The sequence below is a fragment of the Tenrec ecaudatus genome, chromosome 13 (genome assembly GCF_050624435.1).
Source record: "Tenrec ecaudatus isolate mTenEca1 chromosome 13, mTenEca1.hap1, whole genome shotgun sequence".
Classification (NCBI taxonomy): Eukaryota; Metazoa; Chordata; class Mammalia; order Afrosoricida; family Tenrecidae; genus Tenrec; species Tenrec ecaudatus.
This window is the reverse complement of record NC_134542.1, coordinates 35,341,219-35,366,575: the sequence shown is the minus strand read 5'-3', so window position 1 is coordinate 35,366,575 and position 25,357 is coordinate 35,341,219. Positions and strand designations below refer to the sequence as shown.

The following is a 25,357-nucleotide window of genomic DNA, read 5'->3' as shown; positions in this document are numbered from 1 at the left end:
CAGTGCTTACAATAGTGCAAAATGGAAACAATTGACAAGTGGAAAAGAAAAACGTGGGCAGTAGATCCATACAATGGGATATTATTTGGCTGTCAAAAGCGATAACGTTTGGATACATGCCACCACACGATGAACCTTGAAAACATATGCTAAGCGAAAGAGGCCAGTCATTGGAATTAGACCAGTCCGTGGAGCTGGAGCCCTGGTGGTGTAGTGGTTATGGGCGGGGCGGTGAACCCCCTGGTCGGCAGTTCAGAAACGCCAGCAGCTCTGCTGGAGAAGTTACAGTGATGCTCTCAGAAACCCGCAGCAGGTTGCTAGGAGCTGGCATTAGCTGGTTGGCAGTGATACTTGAATTTTTAAAATAGAGCTGGAAAGTAAATTAGTAGTTGCCATCTGTTAGAGCAGCGGTTCTCAACCTGTGGGTGTGACCCTTTTGGGGATCGAATGACCCTTTCACAGGGGTCGCCTAAGACTATTGGAAAACACCTATTTCTGATGGTCTTAGGAACTGAGACACCGCTCCTCTGTCTGTCTCCAGGTGGGTCTGCCCACATGCAGATACACCCCCCTATTAGTACGCGGCGTGAAGACTGTTACCCATGCTACACCATGCTTCCAGACAAAACTTCATTTATTTGTCATTAGAAATAAATATTTCACAATATATAATTGCATTTTGTTTTGTGACAAATCACTATGCTTGCATTATGCTCAATTTGTAGCTATGAAAGTACATCCTGCCTATCAGATGTTTACATGATGATTCATCACAGTAGCAAAATGACAGTGATGAAGTAGCAAGAAAATAATGTTATGGTTGGGGTCACCCCAGCATGAGGGACTGTAGGAAAGGGTCGCAGCCTGAGACAGGAGAACCTCTGCGTTAGAGGGAGAGAAGCATGAGGAGTGGCTGCTAAGCAGGTATGGAGTTTTTTTCAGAATGATGAAAAGGTCCTGGAAGTAGATAGTGATGGTTGATGGACAATTTTGGGAATATACAAAAATGTACTGAATGGTGTCCTTTAGAAGGATGAGTTATATCATAATAAAGTTGCCATTAAAAATAAAAGGGAGGAAACTACCTCCTCCCCGTAAACACCACACACACACACACACACACACACACACACACACACACACACCCAACACTAATTCCCATCTTAGACCAATTAAATGGGAATTTATGGGAGTGGGACTTGGGCATGGGTACCTGTACTTAAAAATTCCTGTTGCGTAGCCAGCATCGAGAGCAGGGTAAGTGAAAAGCTACCAGTGGTTTCGGTCTATGTGGTCTATAGCAAACACAAAACATGTGAGATCTTGAATTCACAATACAATTCTGGTCAAATTCTAAACTTCATTTCATATAGCCTTGTTTTAATGACTTTTCAGAGTGGGTGTGTAGGGTGTAGCTTCAAATAACCCTCCCCCCCACTTTTAAGGTATTTAATAGACAGTAGCATTTCTCAAAAACAGCACTAAAGACTGTGTCTGTTTTATTGGAATTTGAAAGTCCAGGAGTGTTTCCAGTGCTTTGGAGCTCTGGTAGAACCGTGGGTTGTAGTTGGGCTGCCAGCCACAAGGTCAACGACTGGAACCCACCGATGAGGCTCTCGCTCCTGGAATGATCAAAGCCCCAGAAACCCATCTGCCGGGTCCTCTGGGGTCTCTAAAATCAGATTTGACTGCATGGCAGTGAGTTTGTCTTGTTTTTTGCTTTCTAGCTGACTTAGAAGTTTACTTCAGTGACTTTAGACAAACCATCTAATACCTCTAGGCGCACACAGTCATGACCCAAACAAAATACTTTTGAGTACTGTATATACCTGTGTATAAGCCGAGTTTTTCAGCACAAAAAATGTGCTGAAAAACGAGTTCAGCTTGTACACGGGTCAGTGAAGACTGCGCTTTGTATGAACATGACAGCAGTGATGGTGATGACGGCGATCTCAGTGAGGACAGCGTCTATGATGACCTCACACCAGCTGAAGCTCTGCATCGGGATACAGATGATGATGAGGAATCCAGTTTTGAAGGATTTTAACTCTACATTTTAGCTTGGTTGCTGATTGAGCTCAGGGAATAGCACTCTTAAGGTATCATTGTTGATACCTTATTGTTTTTGTTGAACCTACTTTCCACTTATTGTGCTGGTTTACTAATGTTAAATGACTTGTTGTCCTTTTATTTATGTTGTTTTTTAATTTAAAATAAATATTTAAATACATTACCCCACCGATGTCTCAATTTTTAGTAATTTTATTTTCATTTGTTTTAATTATTGAAACTCACCAATAGCTCCTGCTTTTCCACCCTAGGCTTATACACAAGTCAATCAGTTTTTCTGGTTTCCCGGGTAATAATTAGGTACTTCGGCTTATACTCAGGTCAGCTTATATTCAAGTATATATGGTAAATTGTTATATGTCAGGCAATGGGGACACAGGAGTAAACCAGATCAATTCTCTTGCCTTGTGGTGTTTATAATCTAGTATGAAGTTCTTTGTTGCTAAAGTGAAGAGATTGAACCAGATGGTCCTGAAGTTCTTTGCTCTTGTACTGGGAGGAGGAAAAGGTGGGAGATGACCTAGCGAAGTAACTCTTGTGGGGTTTTCCCTCTTCTTCTGTGGCCTAAGGGGATGCATTTGTGGATTTCTTGAGGAGGTTGTTCCCTCTGATAAATTAAAGCAAACTTCGGATTATTTCTTCCTTTCCCCTTAGCTTGTTCGTGGAATGGTCTATAAAAAGAGTCAAGATTTTCAAAACATTTAAACTCTGTCACAAACACCTGTATCACAGTTTACAAACAGGCATATTTTATAGCCATGCGAGGCCTTCAAAGCCAATCCCAAGTGTAGGAATTGAGCAGGAAGTCAGTCCAGTCCATCTGACCTTCCCAGGAATCTCAATACCGATTCACAAATTCCGGAGCCTGGGCAGGGTGCTCAGCGCCAACAAAAGGGCACATTCTTCTGTTGGATCATGATCCGACATGAAAACAGGATCCATTTTACTTATTCCTCAGAGGAAAAAAAATGACATCAAAGAGTGGGTTTTAAACCTTAGGAATAATTATTTCCCGAAGAGCTCTTGCATTTGTCTGCTAAGAGAAAGAACTTGTTGGAATTGTGTTCATTTTTGTTAATGAATACATCTCATTTCAGAAAACAAACAAACAAACCAAACAATTCTTACACCCTTGTTCTGAGCAAATTATTTTCCCCTCCCCCAGGAAACAAGATATTTGTGGAGCAGGTGCCCATGCTCGTGACCAAGGACAACGCAGTCAACCTTAGCTGCAAGTACACCCACAACCTCGTCTCCAAGGAGTTCCAAGCCGCTCTCTACAAGGGGGTCAACAGGGACGTGGAAGTCTGTGTCGTGAATGGGAATTACTCCCATAAATTCCGGTTTCACTCAAACACGGGGTTCAACTGTGATGGGAATCTGGGCAATGAAACGGTGACATTCTGCCTCCGCAATTTGTTCGTTAACCAAACAGATATTTACTTCTGCAAAATCGAGGTCATGTACCCTCCTCCTTACATAGGTAACGAGAAGAATAATGGAACCATCATCTACGTGCAAGGTAAGGTAGCTCTTAGCAATGGACCATCCAAAGAAATGTTTCTCAACTTCACTCTGGTCAGTGGATGGGACTAAGTAAATGCCAACTGATATTAATGAAATGGGATAATAGATGTATTTTTTACTTTAGAGGCGATTCAAGGTGGTTGGTGCTGTGAGGTGCCTCCAACTTTGTATTATGTTTTGCTACTCCTTTTTCCCTCACTGACATTGTGTAGAGAAGTAAAAGTAAATCCATAACCCATGGGAATGGGTCCCCCGAGGATTCTTCTCTATCGAAGGGGTCATGGCAGAAACATGTTGAGAACAAGTTTGGAAGTCCCTGGGGCTCCCCTCACTTCTGACCTGCTAATGCACTACTCTTGGGGGTTCAATCATTTGATAGGATGACTCAGACCTCAGGAAGACACTTATGGTTATAGTTTTATTATAGAAAAGGCTGTGCGTGAAGAGATAGGTGGGTGAGATCTAGGAAGATTTCCAATGGGGAGTTTCTGCTTCTCAGAAGAGGCAGGGAGGTCTTGGGTTAAGCTCATCGGAGCTACCGTTTAAAATCACAGAGTATAGGCAACAGTCAGGTGGCAAAAAAGAAAGTCGACATGCTCTAAGCTAGGGATAGTGTGCGTATTTTCATTTCTGTCATATTTTCTATGATACAGAGAAAAACGAAAATGTATTCCAGTGCTGTTCCTGCATCATTGAACCCATTTGTTTCTGTTTTTCAGAAAGACACCTTTGTCTACCCGAGTCTTGTAAGTTCTTCTGGGCACCGGTGATCATTAGTGGGGTCCTGGCTTTCTACAGCATGCTGATCACAGTGACCTTTTATGCGTACTGGGTAAGAGAAGCGGCACTGCTTTGTGTAACTTTTCTAATACCTATTCAATCTAATTGTAGCTCATATTTTTGCCCGTGCGATTTGTTTTCTATTTAAATGCAAATATGTTACTTTCTTTTTCCTGACTAGGTTAGAGTAGGTTCTCTCTTTAACCTGTCCAATTTTTTCTGAGCTCAATATCTGATGTGGGGTCTAGTTTCCAAAAGGCAATGGTTAGCGCCACCCAGGATAAGAAGTCAAATGGGCAATTGAGGGTGGCAGGAATTAGGGGCTCACTTTGCTTGTCCTCATTTTGCTATATGTTTATAACCCCTTGATTATAACAACAATGGCTAAGGGAACATGGCTATTGAAATTACAATCTACCAAAGAAGCTAAGACTGTTTATCTGAGTCATATTTTGGTCTCCACTGTGCAGTTGAATAGTCAAAGGACAGTGCTGTCATTGTGAATCTGCCATGGCAGTTAGACTTTTCTGAGCTCTATCGCCAACCTGGAGCTGACAACTTCTTTGAATGTTCACACAGTAAATGTGGTATCTTTCTCTGCACCCTCCTCAACGCTGAATTTTTAACTGAGATTTGAACAGCTTCAATTAATGTATCTATTGTTAAGGGACCTCCTCGGGGAGGATTGTTCCCTTACTCAGAAACTTCCTGTTCTGATGTTTACACCAGGGTGCAGAGTCCCTCATACTTGGCTTCAATTTATTTTCCAAGTTAGATGTATATATGAGTCATTTGCCCTTCAAGGATAAAACTCTTGTTTCTTTAGATGGTCTCCACCCTTCTGACCTCAAGTACATTAAATACTGCATGAGTGTTTATTGAATCAATGAATTCAGTGACCCTCATGAGGGCCAAAACTAAGGACTTAAACACATATTCATAAAAGATGTGCGTCTAGCTGATACCAAGGGCTCAAGCAGAAAGCAAATGTTTTGAGAATGATGATGGCAACACATGTACAAATGTATTTGTACTTTGTACACACAATGGATGTATGTGTGTTTGTGGTAAGAATTGTATGAGCCCCCAATAAAATGATTTAAACAAGAAAAGAAAAAAGAATTACAGTCTCAGAAACCCACAGAGGCAGTTAGTTCTACCCTAAAAAGTAAATAAATAAAAGATGCGCATCTTTAAGGCATACTTCATAAGGATAATTCACAGGTGGGGCATTAGTCACAAAAATAGTCTAAAAATATCATTGATCATGAAGATGGCAAAGGATCGGGCAACCTTTCACTGTGTCATACACAAGGCCACCAAGAATCGCAGCTGGTGCAACGGCAACTAACGGCAACGATGACGTCTGGAAGCCACGTCCTGTCCAGCTCTCCCGTTTACTGGAGTCTGAGAGCTCAGAAGTAGCTCTGGATTCACCACCAGGCCCTTCTATCACCCAGATTTGGATCCTTTGTAATTGCTGTCAGTCTGTTGCCAAAACTGGTCCCTTAATTGTTCCCCCAGGTCAGAAAACCTTAAGGGGCAGATGGACATTTGTCAGACTGTCTGCTGCATATGCTATACCTTCTGCAAGGTAGGGCACAGAGTGGCTTTTGTTTTTATGAGTTCCTTATATTAGGTGCCATCTTGCAAATTTGCCTGGCTTGCTTTCTATTGGAGTCTTTGGTGTACTAAATACGACTTCAGTTCTGCTTTTCATGTGAACTCCCTGCGTATTTCTGGATCTTGGTTTCTACTTTCAAGGTACCTCCCAGTTTGACCCTCTGTGATGGCTGTCAAAGATTTGAGAATTTAGAATTTTTAGTTCTTGAAGTTTTGCCATCATGGGCCCTTGGCCCATTATATGACTTTCGATCCTCTTGGAATCTTGACTTTTAAAACAAAAGACCAGATACAGTGAGTACCTTTCCAGGAAATTTGGCTGACTTAGATCAAAGTGGTTTACTAGCTTCACAGGAAGTCGTTTTGCACCCTGCTTTAACTTTCAGTGACCAGAAAGTTACTGCGGATCACTTAAACCATGCTGTAAATGTGCAGTAGCGTATCAGTAACTAGAAGGGGGCACACTTTACTACATGACTGGAGTCACTCAAGGGAATGACTGCAGTTTCTCATTTTCAATAAGGTTAGGCAGTCCACTTCCCACTTGGAGCTTATCACAGACGGGAGAAGAATTGGACACAATGGTGGTGGTGGTTGCTCTCTCCCTGTGTTTCTTTTTTAGCTGTTGTTGTTAGGCGCCATTAAGTCAGAGTCAGTTCTGACTCATAGTAACCCTATGTACAGTACAGGGAAATTAACCGGTCCTGCGCCATCCTGCAATTGTTCATAGGTTCGAGCCCATTGGTACAGCCACGGTGTCGATCCATCTTAGGAAGGGCCTTCCTCTTTTTAGATGCCTCTTTACCAATCATGATGTCATTTTCTAGGGACTGGTTTTCCCTGACAACATGTCCCAAGTACTTGAGACCAAGTCTTGGCATTATTGCCCACAAAGAGCAGTATTCTCCCAAGACAAATTTGTTGGTTCTTTTGGTTGTTCATGGTACTTTTAATATTCTCCACCAGCACCAAATACAGATGCAGCAATTCTTCTTCAGTCTTCCTTATTCAGTATCCATTGAATATTTCATATGCGTAGTAAGCAATTGAAAATACCAAGGCTTGGGTCAAGTGCATCGTAATCCTCAAAGTATCTTCCTTGCTTTTCAACACTTGAAAGAGGCCTTGTGCAGCAGATTTACCCAAAGCAATTTGTTGTTTGATCTCTTGACTGCTGCTTCCATGAGCATTGATAGTGGATGAAATAACTTGATAACTTCAATCACTCCTCTATTTATCATGATATTGTCTATTGGTTCAGTTGTGAAGATTTTAGTTTTCTTTGCATTGAACTGTACTCGACACTGAAGGCTGCAATTCTTGCTCTTCATCAGCAAGTGCTTCAAGTCCTCCTCACTTTTAGCCAAAACAAGATGGTGTCATTTGCATATCGCAGGTTGTTAATAAGCCTTCCCCCAACCCTGATGACTGCCTTGGCATCACTACTACTGTCGAGTGAGGCTCATCCTGCTCTGTCTTGGGAAAATGTCCCAGTTAGTTGGGCAGTGGGAAGTCTCAGTACCTGGAATGTCTTCTCAAATGTGCCTTCTTGCTGTCTCTAAGGTTACTCAGTAAGAGTTCCCCTTAATTCAACGGGTCATTTTTAAACCAAAGCCTTTGTGCTCCCTGACCAAAGGAAAGGGAAATCACAACACATCTATATTCCATAGGCTAGCACAGCCCCCCCCCTCTTTACCATGGGGCAGGGGTTCTTTCCCTTGCTGAGCTAGACAGTCATGCCATTCAGGATCCCTAGGTAAACTCTGGGTACTTTTGCCTGGTTGCTCTTCTGGGATTCTATTTTTGGCAGGTCTACAGGGTGTGCTGCTGTATGTGGCTGCTTTCTGGAACTTCCGGAGGGCCTGCCATGTGCTGCCTTAGGTCGTTCTAGGCTGACTAGGCTTTGGGGAGCAGCTGCAGATTCTATCTCAGTCCTTGACCTGTTGCTGACATTTGAGTAGATAAAGAACACCCTTCTGCCAGACTGCCAAGACCAGCACCTGCTACTCTTACTCCCTGCCCCATTCATTCATTCAGCGGAACTAGAAAACCTATTATCTTCCCTATTCTACTGGGAGACTTAAAGAAAACAACAACCCAACAACACCTGGTTTCCTCACAGAGATCACAACGTGTGGATAGTGTCTTACAGGTAGTATCTGCCTTTACATCCAGAAGCCTCTTGAAGACCGTCTTTAAGTGAATTTCCTAGGGTACGGCTAATGCTCCCATGGAACAAGTGGGTACCAGCTGGAGTGAGGAGGAAGAGGGGGAGTGGCCCTGAAACCACACATCTTTAGCAGATGCTGAATTATATAGAGGTGTATAAATGACTTAGTTGCACTGACCCAGCCAGTGAGTTCTCCCTGCAGGTATGTATGCGTATGCTAGAGGCCAATAGGCACTATGGATTCTGTACAGCGTTCTAGCCGGGCCTGATCCTAGTCATGTCACTGCCTGTGTTTAGGGTTATTGTGACAAGGAGCTAATCCCCCATCTGACGGCAGCAGGGGGACTGCTTGCAGCAATCTTTTCATCATCTTTGATTGCAACCTGGAAAATCCCATGTTCATTATTAGGACCTTCTTATCAGAGTTATAAAGGAGCCAGGGTGGCGTAGAGGGTGATGCAAGGGGCTGCTAACCCCACGGTCAGAGAAAGAGGAGGCTGTCTGCTCCTTTAAAGATGTATCTTCTTGTAAATCGACAAGGGCAGTTGTACTCTGTCTATAGGGTGGCTAAAAATCACAGCTGACTGATGGGCAGTGAGTTTGGTTTGGTTAGCAGTGAAAGGTTTTGAATAGGACTGTGCGTGTCTGGAGGCAAAGCCTATCCCTCGGGAGTCTAAATGCCCCTGGGATATGTTCAGCATTCTTACATACTTTGTTTAGGGCAGGTATTGCCTCACCTTCATCATTGGCCTGATAAAGCTTCTTGCCCAAGAGAGCTCTAGTAGTCCACTCATTGGAAGACCGTAAAACCAAGATATTTGAAGAACAGTCGTACTTGCCCATTGGATTCCCATGCCTATCTGTCTATGACCGAATCTTCTGATTATGCATATAATGTAGAAATGTAGAAATTTCTTCTTAGTTTTAGTTAAATCATTTCTCTACCATTTCCAATCTCAAATGACTAAACCTATATTTATCATCTATCTTTTAATTCTATTTCTCCCACTGTCTTATGTTTTCACTTTGTCTGTGGTTGAAATGCCACCCTTCCAGTCGCCCAGGCTCAAATCATTAGTCATCCTTGGGTATTAGAATTGAACAGGAAGGAAGAGTTAAGCAGCCCACGAGTTGTCCAGCACTGTAAACTCCTGGCTATTTTGGATTCTACTACAATGAATTTGTGAGTATTCCAGACTCTGGATGAGCTGAAGGTTGACTCTTGATTGATTTAGAAAAACATGTTAAGTAAATGACTAAAAAGATAGCTATGCTGATTTTAGACCCACCCAAAGGAGCGAGGGTCTCCAAGTGCATGCACTTATGGACAGGGGCTATATTAATTAGATACAGCAATACTGGATATATTTTGGAATTTGTGTCAATTAAGAGTAACATGAGTGCATTCTCTAAAGTATTTTCTTTGATTCAGGATTTCTAAGTTAATTTAGAAGAGTTAAATCCATTGGGTTAGTCATAATCCAAGGCCAAGGTGTTTACAGAAGGATGGCATCCAGTTTCATTTGGTAACTGATGTTCTGACTTGGCGCTCCCGAAATAGATTTTCAATGTACATTTTTGTTCATCTGAGAAAAACTCCCAATACATCTCTCTCTATGTCCCTGACTCCCTCCACATTAACATTTCTCTTTTTGGCAGATAAAGAATAAGAACAGCAGGATCCTTCAGAGCGATTACATGAACACGACTCCCCGGAGGCCTGGGCCCACCCGCAAACACTACCAGCCTTATGCCCCAGTGCGTGACTTTGCAGCCTACCGCTCCTGACACAGACACCTATCCAGATGTGAGCCGGCTGCTGCCTCTTCATCTGCTCAACATCGCTGATCTGGATAGGAAAAGACTGTCTCCGTCTTCAGCCGGCCACCTCAGGCTCCTGTTAGGTCACCAGCATCCATTTTCTTGGGCATCTGACTAGATCAAATATCCAGATGATTTGGTCCCCTGAAATGAAGTTAAAGAAAATCAGTGTGGCAGGTTAAACCTGGCTTTCCCATCCTCCAAATTCAAACTCGGCATGCATTTGTGGGCTGGGTTGGGAAATTAAGAGAAAACAAGGGAGCAGATTGTGTTGCCTTGAAACCTGTTTCCACGTTGCTGGCTGCGTCCCATTGCATCCTCACTCCCTGCCTATCTCAATCAGGCCAAGTGTGGTGACCGAAAACCTGATCGAGAGGGAAGGCCAAACAAAACAAACGTCACTGCACTCTCCGCTGCCTTGTAGTCAATTCGGACTCGTGGCAACTACAAGTGTCCGAGTGAAAAATGCATTTCATAGAACTTTCATTGGCTGATTTGGGGGAAGTTCTCCAGATCTTTTTATCAAGGCACCACGCATCCTGGGGATGGGGCTAAGCCCCCAACCTTTTGGTTGGCCAAAATCCGCCTGTTAGCTATTTCTACCACCCAGGGACTCCTAGAACACCATCCTGTTGATTAACTGGGTATGCAGGATTGGGGTAGGTGAAAGTAGGGGAGAGAAGAATGATAGAGAGACTGAAAAGGTTTTTACATCATTCAAACATAGCTTCTCATTCATGAAATGAGCCACTTAGTTCCTATTCAATGTTCTTCTTCTTCTAGTTTAGCAAGATGTACGTGTTGTCTGTTGAATTCTGATCATATTTAGTCATTTTTTCCAATGAGATCCCCTCAAAGCAATGCTAGGCAAACAGTTATGCTCTCTCAACTCCCTGTGCTGGGACTTCTGTTTAATTTTTCACCATAGTGTTTAAAAAGGATAAAGTAGCCCTCTACACTAAGGAAACACGGGCACAAGGAAATGAGTTCACTTTATGCCAAAATTATTTGAATAAAATGAAGGATTATTTGTTTAGCAGCTTATTTCCGTCAATCCTTTAAGAGATTTTCTTTTCCAGACATCTCAGATTTTTATCAATTGGTCTCTTTAAGGTCTGAGTGGAAATCTGAAACAGAACACTGGCGAAGCATCCCTAAGAGCAGAGATGATGCTCTGCAAAGGGATGTTGGTCTTCATTTGGATGGCAACGCTCATTAGAAGAGCCCGTCTGAAGGCAGCAGAGTGGATGGGCAGGATGAGATCTTGCCATGTGTTGAGATGCATGAGCACATGGTGACTGGCAGCAGGCAGAAGCTGGTAGGAAGGCAGAAGGCAGAAGGAGCCCTGTTGAGAATGTCTTTAGAGGAATTATATGTAGCTTAGGGTTCACCGCTTCAAGCTTCTGTGGATTCAGCTGCCTAATTACCTTGGCGGTCCATTGACAAGGAAAACTATTTGGGGCTTGTGTTGCTTCCAATGGGATAGCAGCAAAAGCCTGCTTCTGGAATGGCCACAAATAATTTTCTGCCTTTGGTTTTGGGTCAAATGGAGCATGCGAAGGACCTGTTCCCTTTACCATGTGCTCAGCGCTTTAAAAGATTCTGATGTTGGAGGAATCTTTTAGAGGAAGGTAAAGCTGGTTCCAGTCCTGGGTTGACCTTTTACTGGCTGAATGGCCTCAGACAATTCACTGCCTTACTAAGATTGTTGAGCTACAAAACAGAAAATGATCAGAAATGTCTGTTCTTAGACTTTAAGATCCGTAAAGGCAGTCCTTAAGGTTAGTTAGTCTTTGGCACTTAGCACTGTGTTTGGTATATAACTGTTAGCGACTATTATTATTGTCATATAGATAAATTATGCAAAGAGGGCAATAACCTAAGAAGAGAAAGAATATTCTAAAACAAGTTTAAACCCACTACCCAGAGATGAGGTGCTATAAAATGAGAACCTCTAAAATTTTATTACATTCCGGTTTCTTGGACTATTTTAACATGTAGTGAAATGTAGAGTATTCCCACCCACCCTCCTCTCTTTTATGTAAATAAAAGAATTTCTTTACTTTCTTTACTGTGTGGAAGAAGAAGAATCTTATGATTCCAGATTTTAAAAAAAGTTGTACTGTGGTTAGTTTTTTAAAGTATTCTCATTCCATTAATTTGAATAGTCCATAAAAGGTCAAAGTCAACAGCACTTGGATGGTGAAGGGCTGTTAAATTTACACTGGCGCACATACCCCATTGCCAGTCTCTTGGCACACAGAATTCTTCAGTCCAAGTTATGAAATTGTATTTGAAAATGACAGAGTTGGGGAATTTTAGAAAGGGCAATGGGGAAAAATGGAAAGATTTAATCTTGGGTAGTAAATGGTTTTATTTTATGACTGGAAAAGGAGATTAATTGAAAATGAATCACACTTGAGATTTTCCTTGCTCACTCTGAGTAGAACCAAAGTACAAATGTTATCTGAGGGAATCTGTTTTCACTATTAGTGTAAACCATGAGAAATGGTCTAAACGAACGGGCTGGAACAATGTCTTCACAGTTCCAGAGATGGTACTTAGGAAGAAAACAATATCATTTTCTGCTACTCTTTGAAGGATCTTACAATTCATGATAGCCTTGTATCTTTTTTATGACGAGCTCACATATTTGGAGGGTTAATATTCCAACTTAAAGAGATAAAATGTATACTATAGTTTTCATATCCCATGATTAAAATTATTGAACTATCATGATATAAACACATTAACACCTGGTTTTAAAATGTGTGCTTGAATGTTGTTTTTTCAGAGGAAGTGTGTTGTATTTTGACAACCACTCTGCAGGAACTTACTATTTAAAAGAAGCATTAGACAAGTTCTTTCCCCCAGTTTTAAGTAAGATTGGGGATAGTCTTCCTTCTACTTTGACTAGATCCTTCATCAGCTTTTCTCTTCATTGTTTCTAATGCATGTTGCTGGGCCTAGAAAACAACCACAAAGATTTGGGGGTGTTAAGTCACAAATTGAAAACAGGCATCCTTTCAAATATTAGTTTTGCTATATAAACAAGGCATACTTTATTTGACTATATTTGCTTGGCTCTAGTCACAATTTTTAATCAGACCAATGTTTTTCCACACTGCAATGTTGGGCTGAACTTACCCATGCGTTCTGTATTACGTGAGATTGTCTTGCCTTTATTAGTCCCTTTCATGAACTAATTGAGCCACCCAGTGACCAAAGCTATTCTACTGGGGGTGTTGCTAGCCAAATATATGTCTGATATATCAACCCAATGTTTTGTACTGCTGGATGTGTGACCGTGGTTAGCCAAGGGACTGGTCCTAGAATATGAAATTCAAGTACATGTTGAATGTTGAACATGGTGCCATGTAAAGTTGTAAACCCTTCACCGCTTTAGATCTTGTCCTAACCCAGGTCAAAGACAGTGGCATGTGCTCTTTAAACTAGGATGGGATGAGTCTTTGGTATCTGCAAGGGCACTTAAGGCTTAGGATGGCTCTCTCTTTATCATAGGTGTATGCCAGCTTTCCTGGTATATTCCTCCTCAAACAGACCACGCTGGCTTCCACTCGAGACCCTTTACAGGTACTATTTTCTCTCTGGACTGTTCCTCCCTACATAACTGCATGACTTGCTTCCTCACCACTTTGGGTCCCTGCTCAAATGATTCTATGTTTCTGTTATTAGGTGCCATTGACTTGGCTCCTACAGGTAGCGACCTGATGAACAACAGAACAAAGCACTGCCCTGCCCTGTGCCGTCCTCGCAATCATTAGGTTTAAGCCCATTGTTGCAGCCACTGTGTCAATCCATCTCCCGACTGGTCTTCCTCTATTCCACCGACTCTCCACTTCAACAAGCATCATGTTCTTTTATCCAGGGGCTGGCCTCTCCTGACAACATGTCCAAAGTAAGTGAGAGGAAAGTCTCACCATCCTTGCTTCTAAGGAGCATTCTGCTTGTACTTCTTCCAACACTGTACCTCAATTACAGCCCTCTCTATCCCAGACCTATTATCTACTTTCTTTGTTTGTTTTCCTTCATACTACTTCCATTGTCTGGTACCTAGATGTTTTACCTACTTATTGGTTTATTATTTGTCTCCCCAACTGGAAAGTAAGCTCCCCGAGGGGAAGGATCCTGTTTGTTTTGTTCATTTGCAGTCCCGGGCATGCCGCAAATATTGATCAACCGAATGAATTTTACATGGCTTTATGAACGAATAGCCAGTCTAAATGTCCTAGTCACACTTTGAGAAAGAGAGCCCCTATATCATTTTCCACTTTTCTATGAATAGCTCAAGCATTTGTTTTATTGGAAAAACAGGTGAAATATAAATGCAGCCAAATCTGGTGAAAGAAAACCTGATATATGCTCACTTACATTTTAGAAATTGTGTGCAGTGAGGAAAATCAAAACTCTTAGAAGAATCATCTTTAAAAGTCATGCTGAATAAACCACAGCCAGGAGTGAATTGATTTCTCATTAGAGACCCCAGATTTGCTCTGAATAGAGCATCGACTATGTTTTTCTTCTTCTTTAAATCATTTTATTGGGGCCTCATACAACTCTTTTCACAATCCATGCATATATCCTTTGTGTCAACCACATTTGTACAGTTGTTGCCATCATCCTTCTCAAAACATTTTCTTTCTACTTGAGCCCTTGGTGAAAAAAAAGTGGGTGAAGGGAGATGTCAGACAGCGTAAGACATGACAAAATAATAGTAATTTATAAATGATCAAGGGTTCATGAGGGAGGGATGGCAGGAGGGAGGGGAAGAATGAGAAGCTGATACCAAGGTCTCAAGTATTGATTATATTTTCAACCTGTCTTTAATCTAAGGCTTCTGAAAATGTTGCCTGAGCTTAGTTATCATTCTTTCTTATTATTGAACTGCTTCCCTTTCCAATGGGGTGATTCTACCCAAACAGATCCTCTAACTGCTTTAGCTCAAAGATGGCAGTGCTGCAGACAATGCACGTTTGTCTCATCATATGTTCTCATCATAGCCGAGCACACTAAGATCTCGCCACCCTTTAAAAGATAAAGACAACAGCAGCAAACAAACCAACAAATGGGACATTTGGAACAAGATAGGTGCTCACTAAAACACTATTGTTTGCGTTGGTAGGAGAAGGCTCTTGAGCGACAGAGCCCTAAGCAGGTCTGGTGCTTCACTTAGCCACCCCTAATTCTTCTACTGCAAATGTAGGTCAGTGTCTTGAGGCAAATGGGAGTGCCATGAGTTCACCTTTCTATCAAAGCTTTCTCTGCTGAAATGGAGTTTGCTAAATTGAAATTTAACCTCATTAAAACAAACAAACAAACAAACAAACAAACAAAATAAGGCCTCTCCTCTAACCCATGAAAAACAGAAGTTAGCGGGGACTCGGGGGTGTCAGGGGTGCAATCCCCCAGACCAAAGCCACTGTCACTGAATTTATTCTGACCCCCATTGAGCCTGTGATACCGAGCAGGGCTGCTTCCTAAGGGCTTCCGATGCTGTAAATCTTTTCAGGAGTAGACAATCTCTTCTTTCCCCTGAGTTCAAAACTGGTGAGTTTGAACCACTGACCTGGCGCTTAGTAGGACAGCAAGTAACCCACCCTGCACCATCAGCTGCTAAATGAATCTATTCAATCAGCGATCCTTTTCCTGGATTATTCAATGTAGGGTAGCCCAGTTCTGTGACAAGGTCCTTGTATCATGAGACGAAAAGTCAGTGTGAAAGAAGATGGAAACTTCAGGCCTTCTTCACCTCCCTAAAGTCTCTCCAGGTTCTAGTCACCCAACTCTGCAAATAATATAATGACTCCCAGCCCTGTCATCATGTCTTCTCTCCAAACCCAAAACCCACTGCCCATAAATCGAACCCAACTCACAGAAACTCCACAGGGCAGAGTAGAACTGCTCTCGGGCATCCACCGCTGTGAATTTCTGTTGAACCAGACTGCTGCATCTCTCCCCGCGGGAGGCACAGGTGAGTCTGACTTGCAGGTCTTTCCAGGGTCGATGGAGAGCTTTCCCCGCTGTGCCCCACAGTTCCTTCCTTTTCTCTACTCTGACGAAATACATAAAAATCCCTTTTTCAAGGGTACCTCGTTGCCCCTCTCATCGCGTTTGCAACAGTTAATGGGTAGGTGAGAAAGCTCAGGGAACTTTCTGGATTTAGGGTGGTGGCTGGGCTGTCCCATGAAGCTGCAGAAAGACTATATGGGAACAATTGTGGAATCTTGTTTGGAAACTTGGCTTCGATGATCGTCTGCTTGAGCCTCTTAAACCGAAGCATGGGCTACATCTTGAACTTTTGGCAATGGGGCCGAGAACATTTCTATCCTTCAAGAAAGCACCTGAATGGTTGGGCTTCTCTGTGTTCTCTGATTTGGCTTCTGAAAAAATATGTGCTTTACCTTCCAAGATTCACAGGCTCCTAGCACCTAGAACAGTGGTTCTCAACCTGTGGGTTGTGACCCCGTTAGGGGTCAAATGACCCTTTGACAGGGATCTCCCGATTCATAACAGTAGCAAAATTATAGTGATGAGATAGCAACGAAAATAATGTTATGGTTGGGGGGGGGGTCACCACCACATGAGGAACTGTGTGAAAGGGTCGCAGCATTAGGAAGGTTGAGAACCACTGACCTAGACAAAGCCAGGTCTTCATCCAGACCCCACGGTGGCACACTTGCTCAATGGGCCTTTTGTTCATCTCAGAATGTGACACTGGGTTCCACCCTTGAAAAATGTCTGGGAGGCACTTTGGGTGACTCAGGGATGTCAACTCTTCCACGTTGAACTCACTTTTATTGAAGCCAGACGTGTGTGCGTCCCACCTCCTTCCTCTATCATTGTCTTCTGGAGATGCCCAGAACTCCAGGGAACAGAGTTGCAGAAAGGTGAATTTATCTCAGGGTAGTGGTAGATTGGCTTTTCATTACTTCATTGGGCAGAGCTAGCTCAATCAATGATGGATTTAAATGCCTCTTTGGCTCCAAAGTGCGAATTGTGAGAACTAGGTGGAAATGTCAGTTGAGACAGCGGAGTAGCAAACAGCTTTGCTTTCCTGTAGCTGTGGTTTTATATGGCGATGATGACACACAAAGATGAAAAATGGGCAGCATGAACTCAAGTTCTTATCTGAGTGAGCATCTCTGCCAACGCTGGAGGACATGTGTGGGTGTCACCTGCAAGGAGGGAGAGAGAGAGAGACTTTGTTTCAGAAAGAAAACAACCAGTGAATCAGAGATGAACCATGTCAAGTGGTGCTGTTTATTTCATTAGCTTTCTATTTGATTTCCTTCCCCTTGCTAATCCCCAAGTCTGAATTTAGTCTCAGAATTATGTAAGCGTCTGGTGCCTGAGGAGGAGGTGGAACAGTGGGCTTGAGTACACTGTGGCAGCTACCAACCAGTTATTTCAGTAGCATCTTCACTCTCTTGGGCACATGCCTAGCACTTGGATAGGTTAGCTTCCCAAGTGAAGATTATTGCTACTTTTTGGAGCTAGCGACTCAGCAGTAGATGGAGTTGACGTTGTCGTTTGAGCCCTTCTGCGATTCCTGGATTTCTCCTTCTTCGTTTGTCTTTGGTTGCCTTGCCGCTTCTTCCTCTTCCTCCATTCAATGACTGTTGAAGGAGCACATGCCCAGCTCTGGAAATGGACTCAGTACTGGGGGTGCGAAGCTGATCAACACTTTGCTGTCTTTGCCGTACTGATCGAATGTAGAGCCAATATTTTGTACATTCTTGTACTAACACTCCCCAGCCCCCCTGCTCACACCCTGTTCCTCAGGATAACCGTTTAGTCCTGAATGTGAGCTTCTGATTCTAATGTGGTGATAGGATAGCTCTTTTCTTGTTGGGTTGCCCCAAATTTATTTCTCTTATGAGATGTTTTTATTTAATACCTCTCATACATTTAATATCTCAGGTTAGAGCTTAACAATGTTTTTTTCTGTTAAGGGTCAGAGAGTAAACAGGGTCGACTGTGCACTGGGGGCAACCTCAGCAGTGGCTGCTCAGCTCGAGTAGAATGAAGGCAGTCATGGGCGACATGCCAACAAACTGACATGTCTGCATTTCAATAAAACCTTTACAGAAACTCCCATTTGAATTTCAGGTAATAGTCATATTTCATGCTATACTATCGCTTTCTGTCTTCTTCTCCTACCATTTAAAAATGTAAAAGTCATTTTTAGCTCATAGGCATCTCAAAAATAGTTGCTGGGGAAATGGGTTAAATGTAGCCTGTGAGCTGTTTGTTGACACCTACTTTAGAGCTAAGCCACAAGTTTAGGGCTCAGTCTGGATTCCTACAGAGGCTTCCTGGGAGTGGCTAGTGTCAAGCCTTTGTTTTGAGAAAAGGGCATGGGCCAGTACAGCAGGAGGAAGGTGAAAGTGAACAGGAGGGAAGCAGTTTTAGAGAGCAGAAATGGGACATTCTAAGTCAAGGAGAGCAAATGCTATTTGGGGATGATAGAGTCTTCTCAAAATCCTAACACACTTTGAAAATAATGGTTACTCTTTGCTTGAGTCCTTTTTGGACCTTATCTCTTTTTTTCTCACCCCACCTCCACCCCTAGGCATCACACACTTATAGTCTCCAAAGAAACAAAGAATTCTCTGCTAATTCTTCCAAATAGACTCACCTGAAACCAAAGCCATTGCCACTGAGTAGGTTCTGACCCATAGCGACCCCGCAGGACCGAGTAGAACTGCCCCTTTGGCTTCAGAGACTACATGTTTATAAGAGCTGAAAGCCTCATCTTTCTCCTATGGATTTGAGCTGCTGACCTTGCGGTTGGTCCTCCAATGTGTAACCTACTGTGCCACCAGGGCGCCTCTTTCAGATATGGCATGCCTAATATCCAACTTCAGGTGAGCGGAGCAGAATTCAGTAGCAGCTGCCTCAGAATTGGCCTCCTACTTTCCATCCATTTTACTCTTTCAATCTGTAGTTGGCTGCTATTTCTGAGGTGACCAAGAGAACTCTCTATGCCCCATGCCCAGATCTAAAGACTTAGCATGTCCTAGGTGACTGATGAAATCCATTTTTCTTTCCTTACCATCTCTTACTCTCAGTATCCATTTCTATCAATAGCTGCTGGTTATTGCCAATGCATAAATAGACCTTGAAAGCAGCCCAATATGTGGGTGGCAAACTAAGACACACACCCCTTCACACCATTTGGGCAATTTAAAAATAGAGTCAAATGTAGCATGTAGCTTGGTCATCCCAGCCAAGATCAGGAAATAGCCTATAAGGTCAGATAATGAATGTGATTCATAAGGTCAGATGTGAGTCATGAAGAAACCTTGGAGGAGAAAACAATGGGACAGACATTCGGTGGGGAGGGGGCATGGGAGAGAGGGAGGTGGGGGGAAAGGAAGTGGTGTTAACAAGCCCAAGGCAAGGGAACAACAAGTGATCCAAATCACTTCCTGGGCAAACGAATTCTTACTTCTATATGCTTCCCGGGAACCAGGTCCCATTCCGATTGCCAGGGCATTGGGCAAGAGTTGGTTTGTCTAATTATGGTGGTCCCATCCACGCTTGGTTTAGCCTTGGTAGGGTGAGAAAATTCTGCACAAAATCATAAGGTTATGTTCTGAAGGAGCTTCTGGGCCCTCTTGCTCTTAAAGCAGCATCTTTGGGAATAAATGGTTAACTTTCTGCTGTAGAGCGTTGTGTCTGCAAGTGGTACCTGGAACGGTCATCTTGGGACCATGAGGGGAGTTAGCGTGAAGGTATTATGTTGAGGAAGACAAACGGAAAGAAAGAAGACACCTGGCTCTTGATCACACTGTTGAGTTGCAGACTTAGCCAATTTTGAAATTGTCCTTGCTTCAACTTCTTGTCATATGGGACATAGCTGGATTACTTAAGCCATTTTGAACTGGATTTTAAAAATTGCATTAAATTTAAAGCATTTGTGTTAGGCAGTGTTCTCTAGAGAAACAAAATAAGGACACTTATGATTATATGTAGATAGATAGATTTATACAGCACAAAGGAATATAACAGCTAACTAGTCCACACAGCAGTACAGAGGGCTCATTGCAACTCACTTCTGTGGAGCAGTTAATATACTGGAAGTCCTTCAACTCACCAGGGCTGTTGCATCCAAGATCAAGGAAGCAGACAACTGATTCTCCCCTTTGGCAATGCAGGCAGTGTCTGCCCACAGGCAAAAAACAGCAGGACCAGTTACCAACTGTCAACAGCTTAGGAGCTTAGAGAAACAGGTCCTGATGGGATATCAAACTCAAGCACTGCAAGATGACAGGATCCACCAGCTTCAAGCTCAAGCAATGACACACCAGCAGCATGGTGAAGCAGGTCTCGAAGGAACCTGTATTAATTTGAGTACTTTAGAAAAACAAAACCACGACACCAATCCACAAAGTCCTCCTCCATCTCACAAAACACACACTATGATATTGACTGCAGGAGGAAAGCATCTCAGTGCTAGCAAGGGTCTCCACAGGGTTGCTCCAACACCCAGGACTGCATCGGGGTAGGTCCATGTGACTTCTCCTTGGAGATGTCTGGCAGGAAGTCAGCCTTGCAAGCTGAAGCAGGGAACTGCTAAGGCAGTTGCAACCTGGTGCAGCCATCACAAAGCAAGAGACCTAAGAACTCGAAAGGTGAGGCTCACTGAGCCATTTATCTCTCCACCCTTCAATTAACCTCACATGTGTTTATCGGCCAGGTTGGCACAATAAACTAACTAATTCAATCCACCCTTGCCAACCTGGCACCTGTACATAATTGTTTAGCTTCACGATTGAAATTAAGTAACACCTACACTTTAATCCTATAATCCTGTGAATATGTTTCCCCACCTATGAAAGTTTGTAAGCCAACCACTTCATGCCTTTATCCCCCCATTTTTGAGTATTCAATTTATATACTGTCTACTTGCATCAACCCAGTTCTCTGAGAAGACAATCATTTTTCGACATGAAGAATCTTTATTCCATTTGGAACCTTGTGAAGTCCGCATCCACAAGAAGAGTCAAATCCGGACAGGTCATCCATAAAGTCAGCAACAATATTCACCAGTTCACAGTCTCAAAAATCTCCATCTGGTCAACTCAATGTGGGCTGCCTCACTCAACCTCCAAAGGGTGCCCATAGGTCACCTTGCCTTTAGACCATGGGCTCTCACCAGTACTCAACAAGCCTAGCCCCTTCGTGCTAGGTCATGAATTTTAGACCAGTCAACCCGCTCTCATCTTCTCCTTCCCCACCCCACTATAAACCAAGTCCACAGGTGTCAGTGGCCAAACTCAACCTGTCTCTTTATTGCTGCATTTCTCCCACTTTCACTCAACAAGTAGATCCAGGTGTTCACCTAGCAAGCAGTTTAGCCTGCTCTCAGGCTCCCAGAGAGGAGTTTTCTTCATGGTTCCAGATTTTTTTTTCCAGCTCTGACAAAGACCATTGGTTCCTGAGTACTCCAAAGCACTGGGTGGGTTATACCTTTCTTTGCACGCGTGGCCTAAACCCATCTAAAGATCAAATTACAATGTCTCAAAGCAAGTGGGCTTACAAACTTTCTATTTTCATACTTCCCATATTTCCCCCATAAAAACAGCTAAGTAAATAGTGTGGCTTTACCTGACCTCTGGCTAGACAAGAAAACTACCACGAGGGAGAGGCCAAACAAACATCTACGCTCCATCTTATGATTTTTTACTCCAGTACCCCACTCCCAAGGTACTATAATGTATTAGTCTGGGTACTTTAGAGAAACAAATCCACAGAAACTCATGTATAAGTGAGAGTTTTATATAAAGGGTAAGTGCACATCAAGAAAACATCACAACCCAGTGCTGCGCATGTCCACAAATCCAACATTAACCTATTAATCCATATGTCTGACACCAATCCACAAAGTCTTCCTCTAGCTCACAAACACACACTATGATGCTGACTGCAGGAGGAAAGTATCTCAGTACTAGCAGGATTCTCCACAGGGCTGTTCCAGCACCCAGGGCTGCATCGGGGTAGGTCCATGTGGCTTCTCCTTGGGGGTGTCTGGCAGGAAGTCAGCCTTGCCAGCTGAAGCAGGGAACTGCTAAGGCAGCTGCACCCTGGTGCAGCCATCACAAAGCAAGAGACCCAAGAATTCAAAAGGTGAGGCTCATTGAGCTATTTATTTTATGCTCTTGCTACAGGATCCATGGGTTGGCTGTCCCAAATGTAGTGTAGCTCACAAGTTGAGGCAGAGACCTAGCTAAAGCAGCTGCATGCTGGTCTGATCACCAGAGAGCAAGAGAGAGAAGAGCAGGCTTTATCAAGCCATTTATCTCTTTGCCCTTCAATCAAACTTAGACCTGATTAATTCCACATGTTCCTATTGGCAAGGTTGGTACAATAAAATGACCTATCATAGCATTCTTCTTATTTAAAAAAATCATTTTATTGGGGGCTTGTACAACTCTTTTCACAATCCATATATACATCCATTGTATCAAGCACATTTGTACATTTGTTGCCATCATCATTCTCTAAACATTTGCTTTCTGCTTGACCCCTTTGTATCAGCTCCTCATTCCCCCTCCCTCTGCACTCTCCCATCCCTCATGGACCCTTTATAATTTATAAATTATTATTATTTTGTTCTATCTTACACTGTCCAACATCTCGCTTCACCCACTTTTCTGTTGCTACACTGTACCCTGACTGGCTCGTCTTCTTCCTGCAACCCTTCTGTAAGGAGATGTCTAGTTGCCTACAGATGGGTCTTGGGTCCTCAATCTGCACTCCCCCTCATTCACAATGATTTGATTTTTTGTTCTTTGATGCCTGATCCCTTCGACACCTTGTGATCACATAGGCTGGTGTGCTTCTTCCAGGTGGGCTTTGTTTATCTTCAAGCCTTTAAGACCCCAAATGCTATATCTGTAGATAGTTGGGCATCATCAGCTTTCTTCACCACATTTGCTTATCACAGAATTCTTACTAATAACTTATTTTAATTTTTGTTTTTTTATAAAGTCACAGATTACATTAATTAGGCATAAAAGAACTTGTGCTAATAACACCCCACCTTTATTGACTTAGTCAATTATCAGTGTCTGATAATTCTGAATAAAAAAATGTTTTCCCACATTCAATATCAGTATTCATTGATGTGTGATAGTTGTGTACCTTGGTTCTTGAAGGACTTTGCCTATCATTAGGTGCTGTCAAGTCAGTTCTGTCCCATAATGACCCTATGTACAACAGAACAAAACATTGCCCATTACTGCACCATAAAGATCAGTGACATAGCTTGCAACATCGCTGTACAGCAAACGGACAGACAAGCGGTATGGCCTTTCCTGTTGGGATGTTAACAAATCACAGAAGAGCCAAAGATATGAGGTCCCACAGGAGATCATCCAGATCTCCTCTCGCTCTTCCTGTGGCTGGGTGAGTTTATGAGGAGCAACTCCTGGGAGGTGCTAGGGGACGTGTAGTCACACTTTGACTTTTAAAATGCATGTGGGAGAAAGGGGGGCATTGGCTTTCTCCCTTCTGGATTAGGGCACCACACACCAATGAACACCTAAGCGTCTTCTAGCCAGGTCATCTCTTTCTACTCCTGTGATCCTTGGCTCTCCTCCAAACCCTAGGGCACCAAGTGGGTCCTGTTGTTGTCACTGCTGTCAAGTTGGTCTGCCTGATGGTGATGCCACAGTAGACCTGCTTCATGGGATTGACCAGGCTGTGACCTTTCCAAAGCACATCACACCTTCGGAGGCACCTCTGATTGGATTGGAACCACCAATCGTTTGCCAAAAAGATGCGTGCTTAACCATTTGTCTCAGTCAGGAACCCCAAGATGGGTCTTCATAGTTCTAAAGCACTTATATAGTTTTTGGCAGAATAATTAAAACATTTCAATATATACCTATATTTGAAAAAAATCTATTTAAGAAATTACATTGTTAATTTTGATCAAGAACTTTATTTTTTAAGTGGCAGACTCTTGTCCTTTTTTCTTAAAAAACAAACAAAATACTTATCAAAAGTAACATGGATATTGTGGGCCTGGATCCTCATCCTTTCAGTCCTCTGGTTCTGGTCCTGATTCTTTGGGCATGCCTGAACTTTCTAGAGGCCCTGGCATGATTTGTTAACTTCTGGAGTGGCTGTGGGTTTTCCCAGAGCAACCGGTATTTCGTGAAAAGAACACAAATGGAATGTGCATTCTGTTCTCAGACAGGCGTCCCTCAGAGATTTCTGAGGTTTGATTCCAGGCAATGACAATAAAACAAATATTGCAATAAAGTGTGTTTCATGAATATTTTCGTTTTCCAGTTACACATATAAGTTTGAGTCCACTGTACTGGAGACTCTGAAGTGTGTAGCAGCATTATGAAAAAATTTTAAATATCGTGCAAATTACCTAAATGTTACATAGAGACACAAAGCAAACATATGCTGTAGGAAAAATGCTGCCTACGTACATGCTCACTGCAGGGTTTCCACAAACGGTCAGTTTGCAAAACAAACTGAAATATCTGCAGCGCACAATTAGGGAGGCACAATGAAACAAGCCATGCTTGTGTCGTGATGGGCATGGGGACAGGTAGGCCTTTAAGACCTCAGAAATTACTGTCTGTTTGGGGAAAGAACCGACCACAAGGCACTGTTGACCAAACTCCCATCGCTCAAGTACTATAGGAGCTCAGAGTTGAAAGATTATGGTGGACTGGAATTGCAAATTTGGCTCTGACCTGGAATGTATATGATAATAAGAACATCTTTTCAAAAGTAAGTGAAGTGTCATTGATTGAAGAAAGAAAACTTGTGTTAAAAATAGTTTTGAAAAAAATTGCTAGAGCAAAACTTTGTCATTTTACTATTTTTTTTGCTAATTAATCATTTTCATCTTTTGAAAAAAATAATTTTATTGGGGGCTCGTACAACTCTCATCACAATCCATACCTCCATTGTGTCAAGCACTTTTGTACATTTGTTTGCCTCATCATTCTCAAAACATTTGCTTTCTACTTGAGCCCTTGATATCAGCTCCTCATTTTCCCCTCCTTCCCTCCTCCCCCATGAACCCTTGGAAATGTCTAAATTATTATTTTTTTTATATCTTACACTGTCCAACGTTGCCCTTCACCCACTTCTCCGCTGTCTGTCCCTCATGGAGGAGGTTATATGTAGATCCTTGTAATCTGTTCCCCCTTTCTCCCTCACCTTTCCTCCACCCTCCTGGTATTGCCCCTCTCACCACTGGCCCTGAGGGGTTCATCTGTCCTGGATTCCCTGTGTTTCCAGTTCCTATTTGTACCAGTGTACATCCTCTGGTCCAGCCAGATTTGTAAAGTAGAATTGGGATTATGATAG

At 42.8% G+C, this 25,357-nt stretch overlaps 1 protein-coding gene across 2 annotated transcripts in view; it reads left to right on the top strand.

The window, feature by feature from the left end:
- Positions 1–12,111, top strand: part of CD28 (CD28 molecule) — a 116,820-nt gene extending 104,709 nt beyond the window's left edge. For both annotated transcript variants that reach the window (XM_075528965.1, XM_075528964.1), the window contains 3 exons: positions 3,236–3,592; positions 4,317–4,429; positions 9,830–12,111. In XM_075528965.1, the coding sequence (XP_075385080.1) occupies positions 3,265–3,592; positions 4,317–4,429; positions 9,830–9,958 (570 nt within the window). In that variant the 5' untranslated portion in view covers positions 3,236–3,264 and the 3' untranslated portion in view covers positions 9,959–12,111. The remainder of the gene's footprint in view (positions 1–3,235; positions 3,593–4,316; positions 4,430–9,829) is intronic.
- Positions 12,112–25,357: the final 13,246 nt, after the last annotated feature.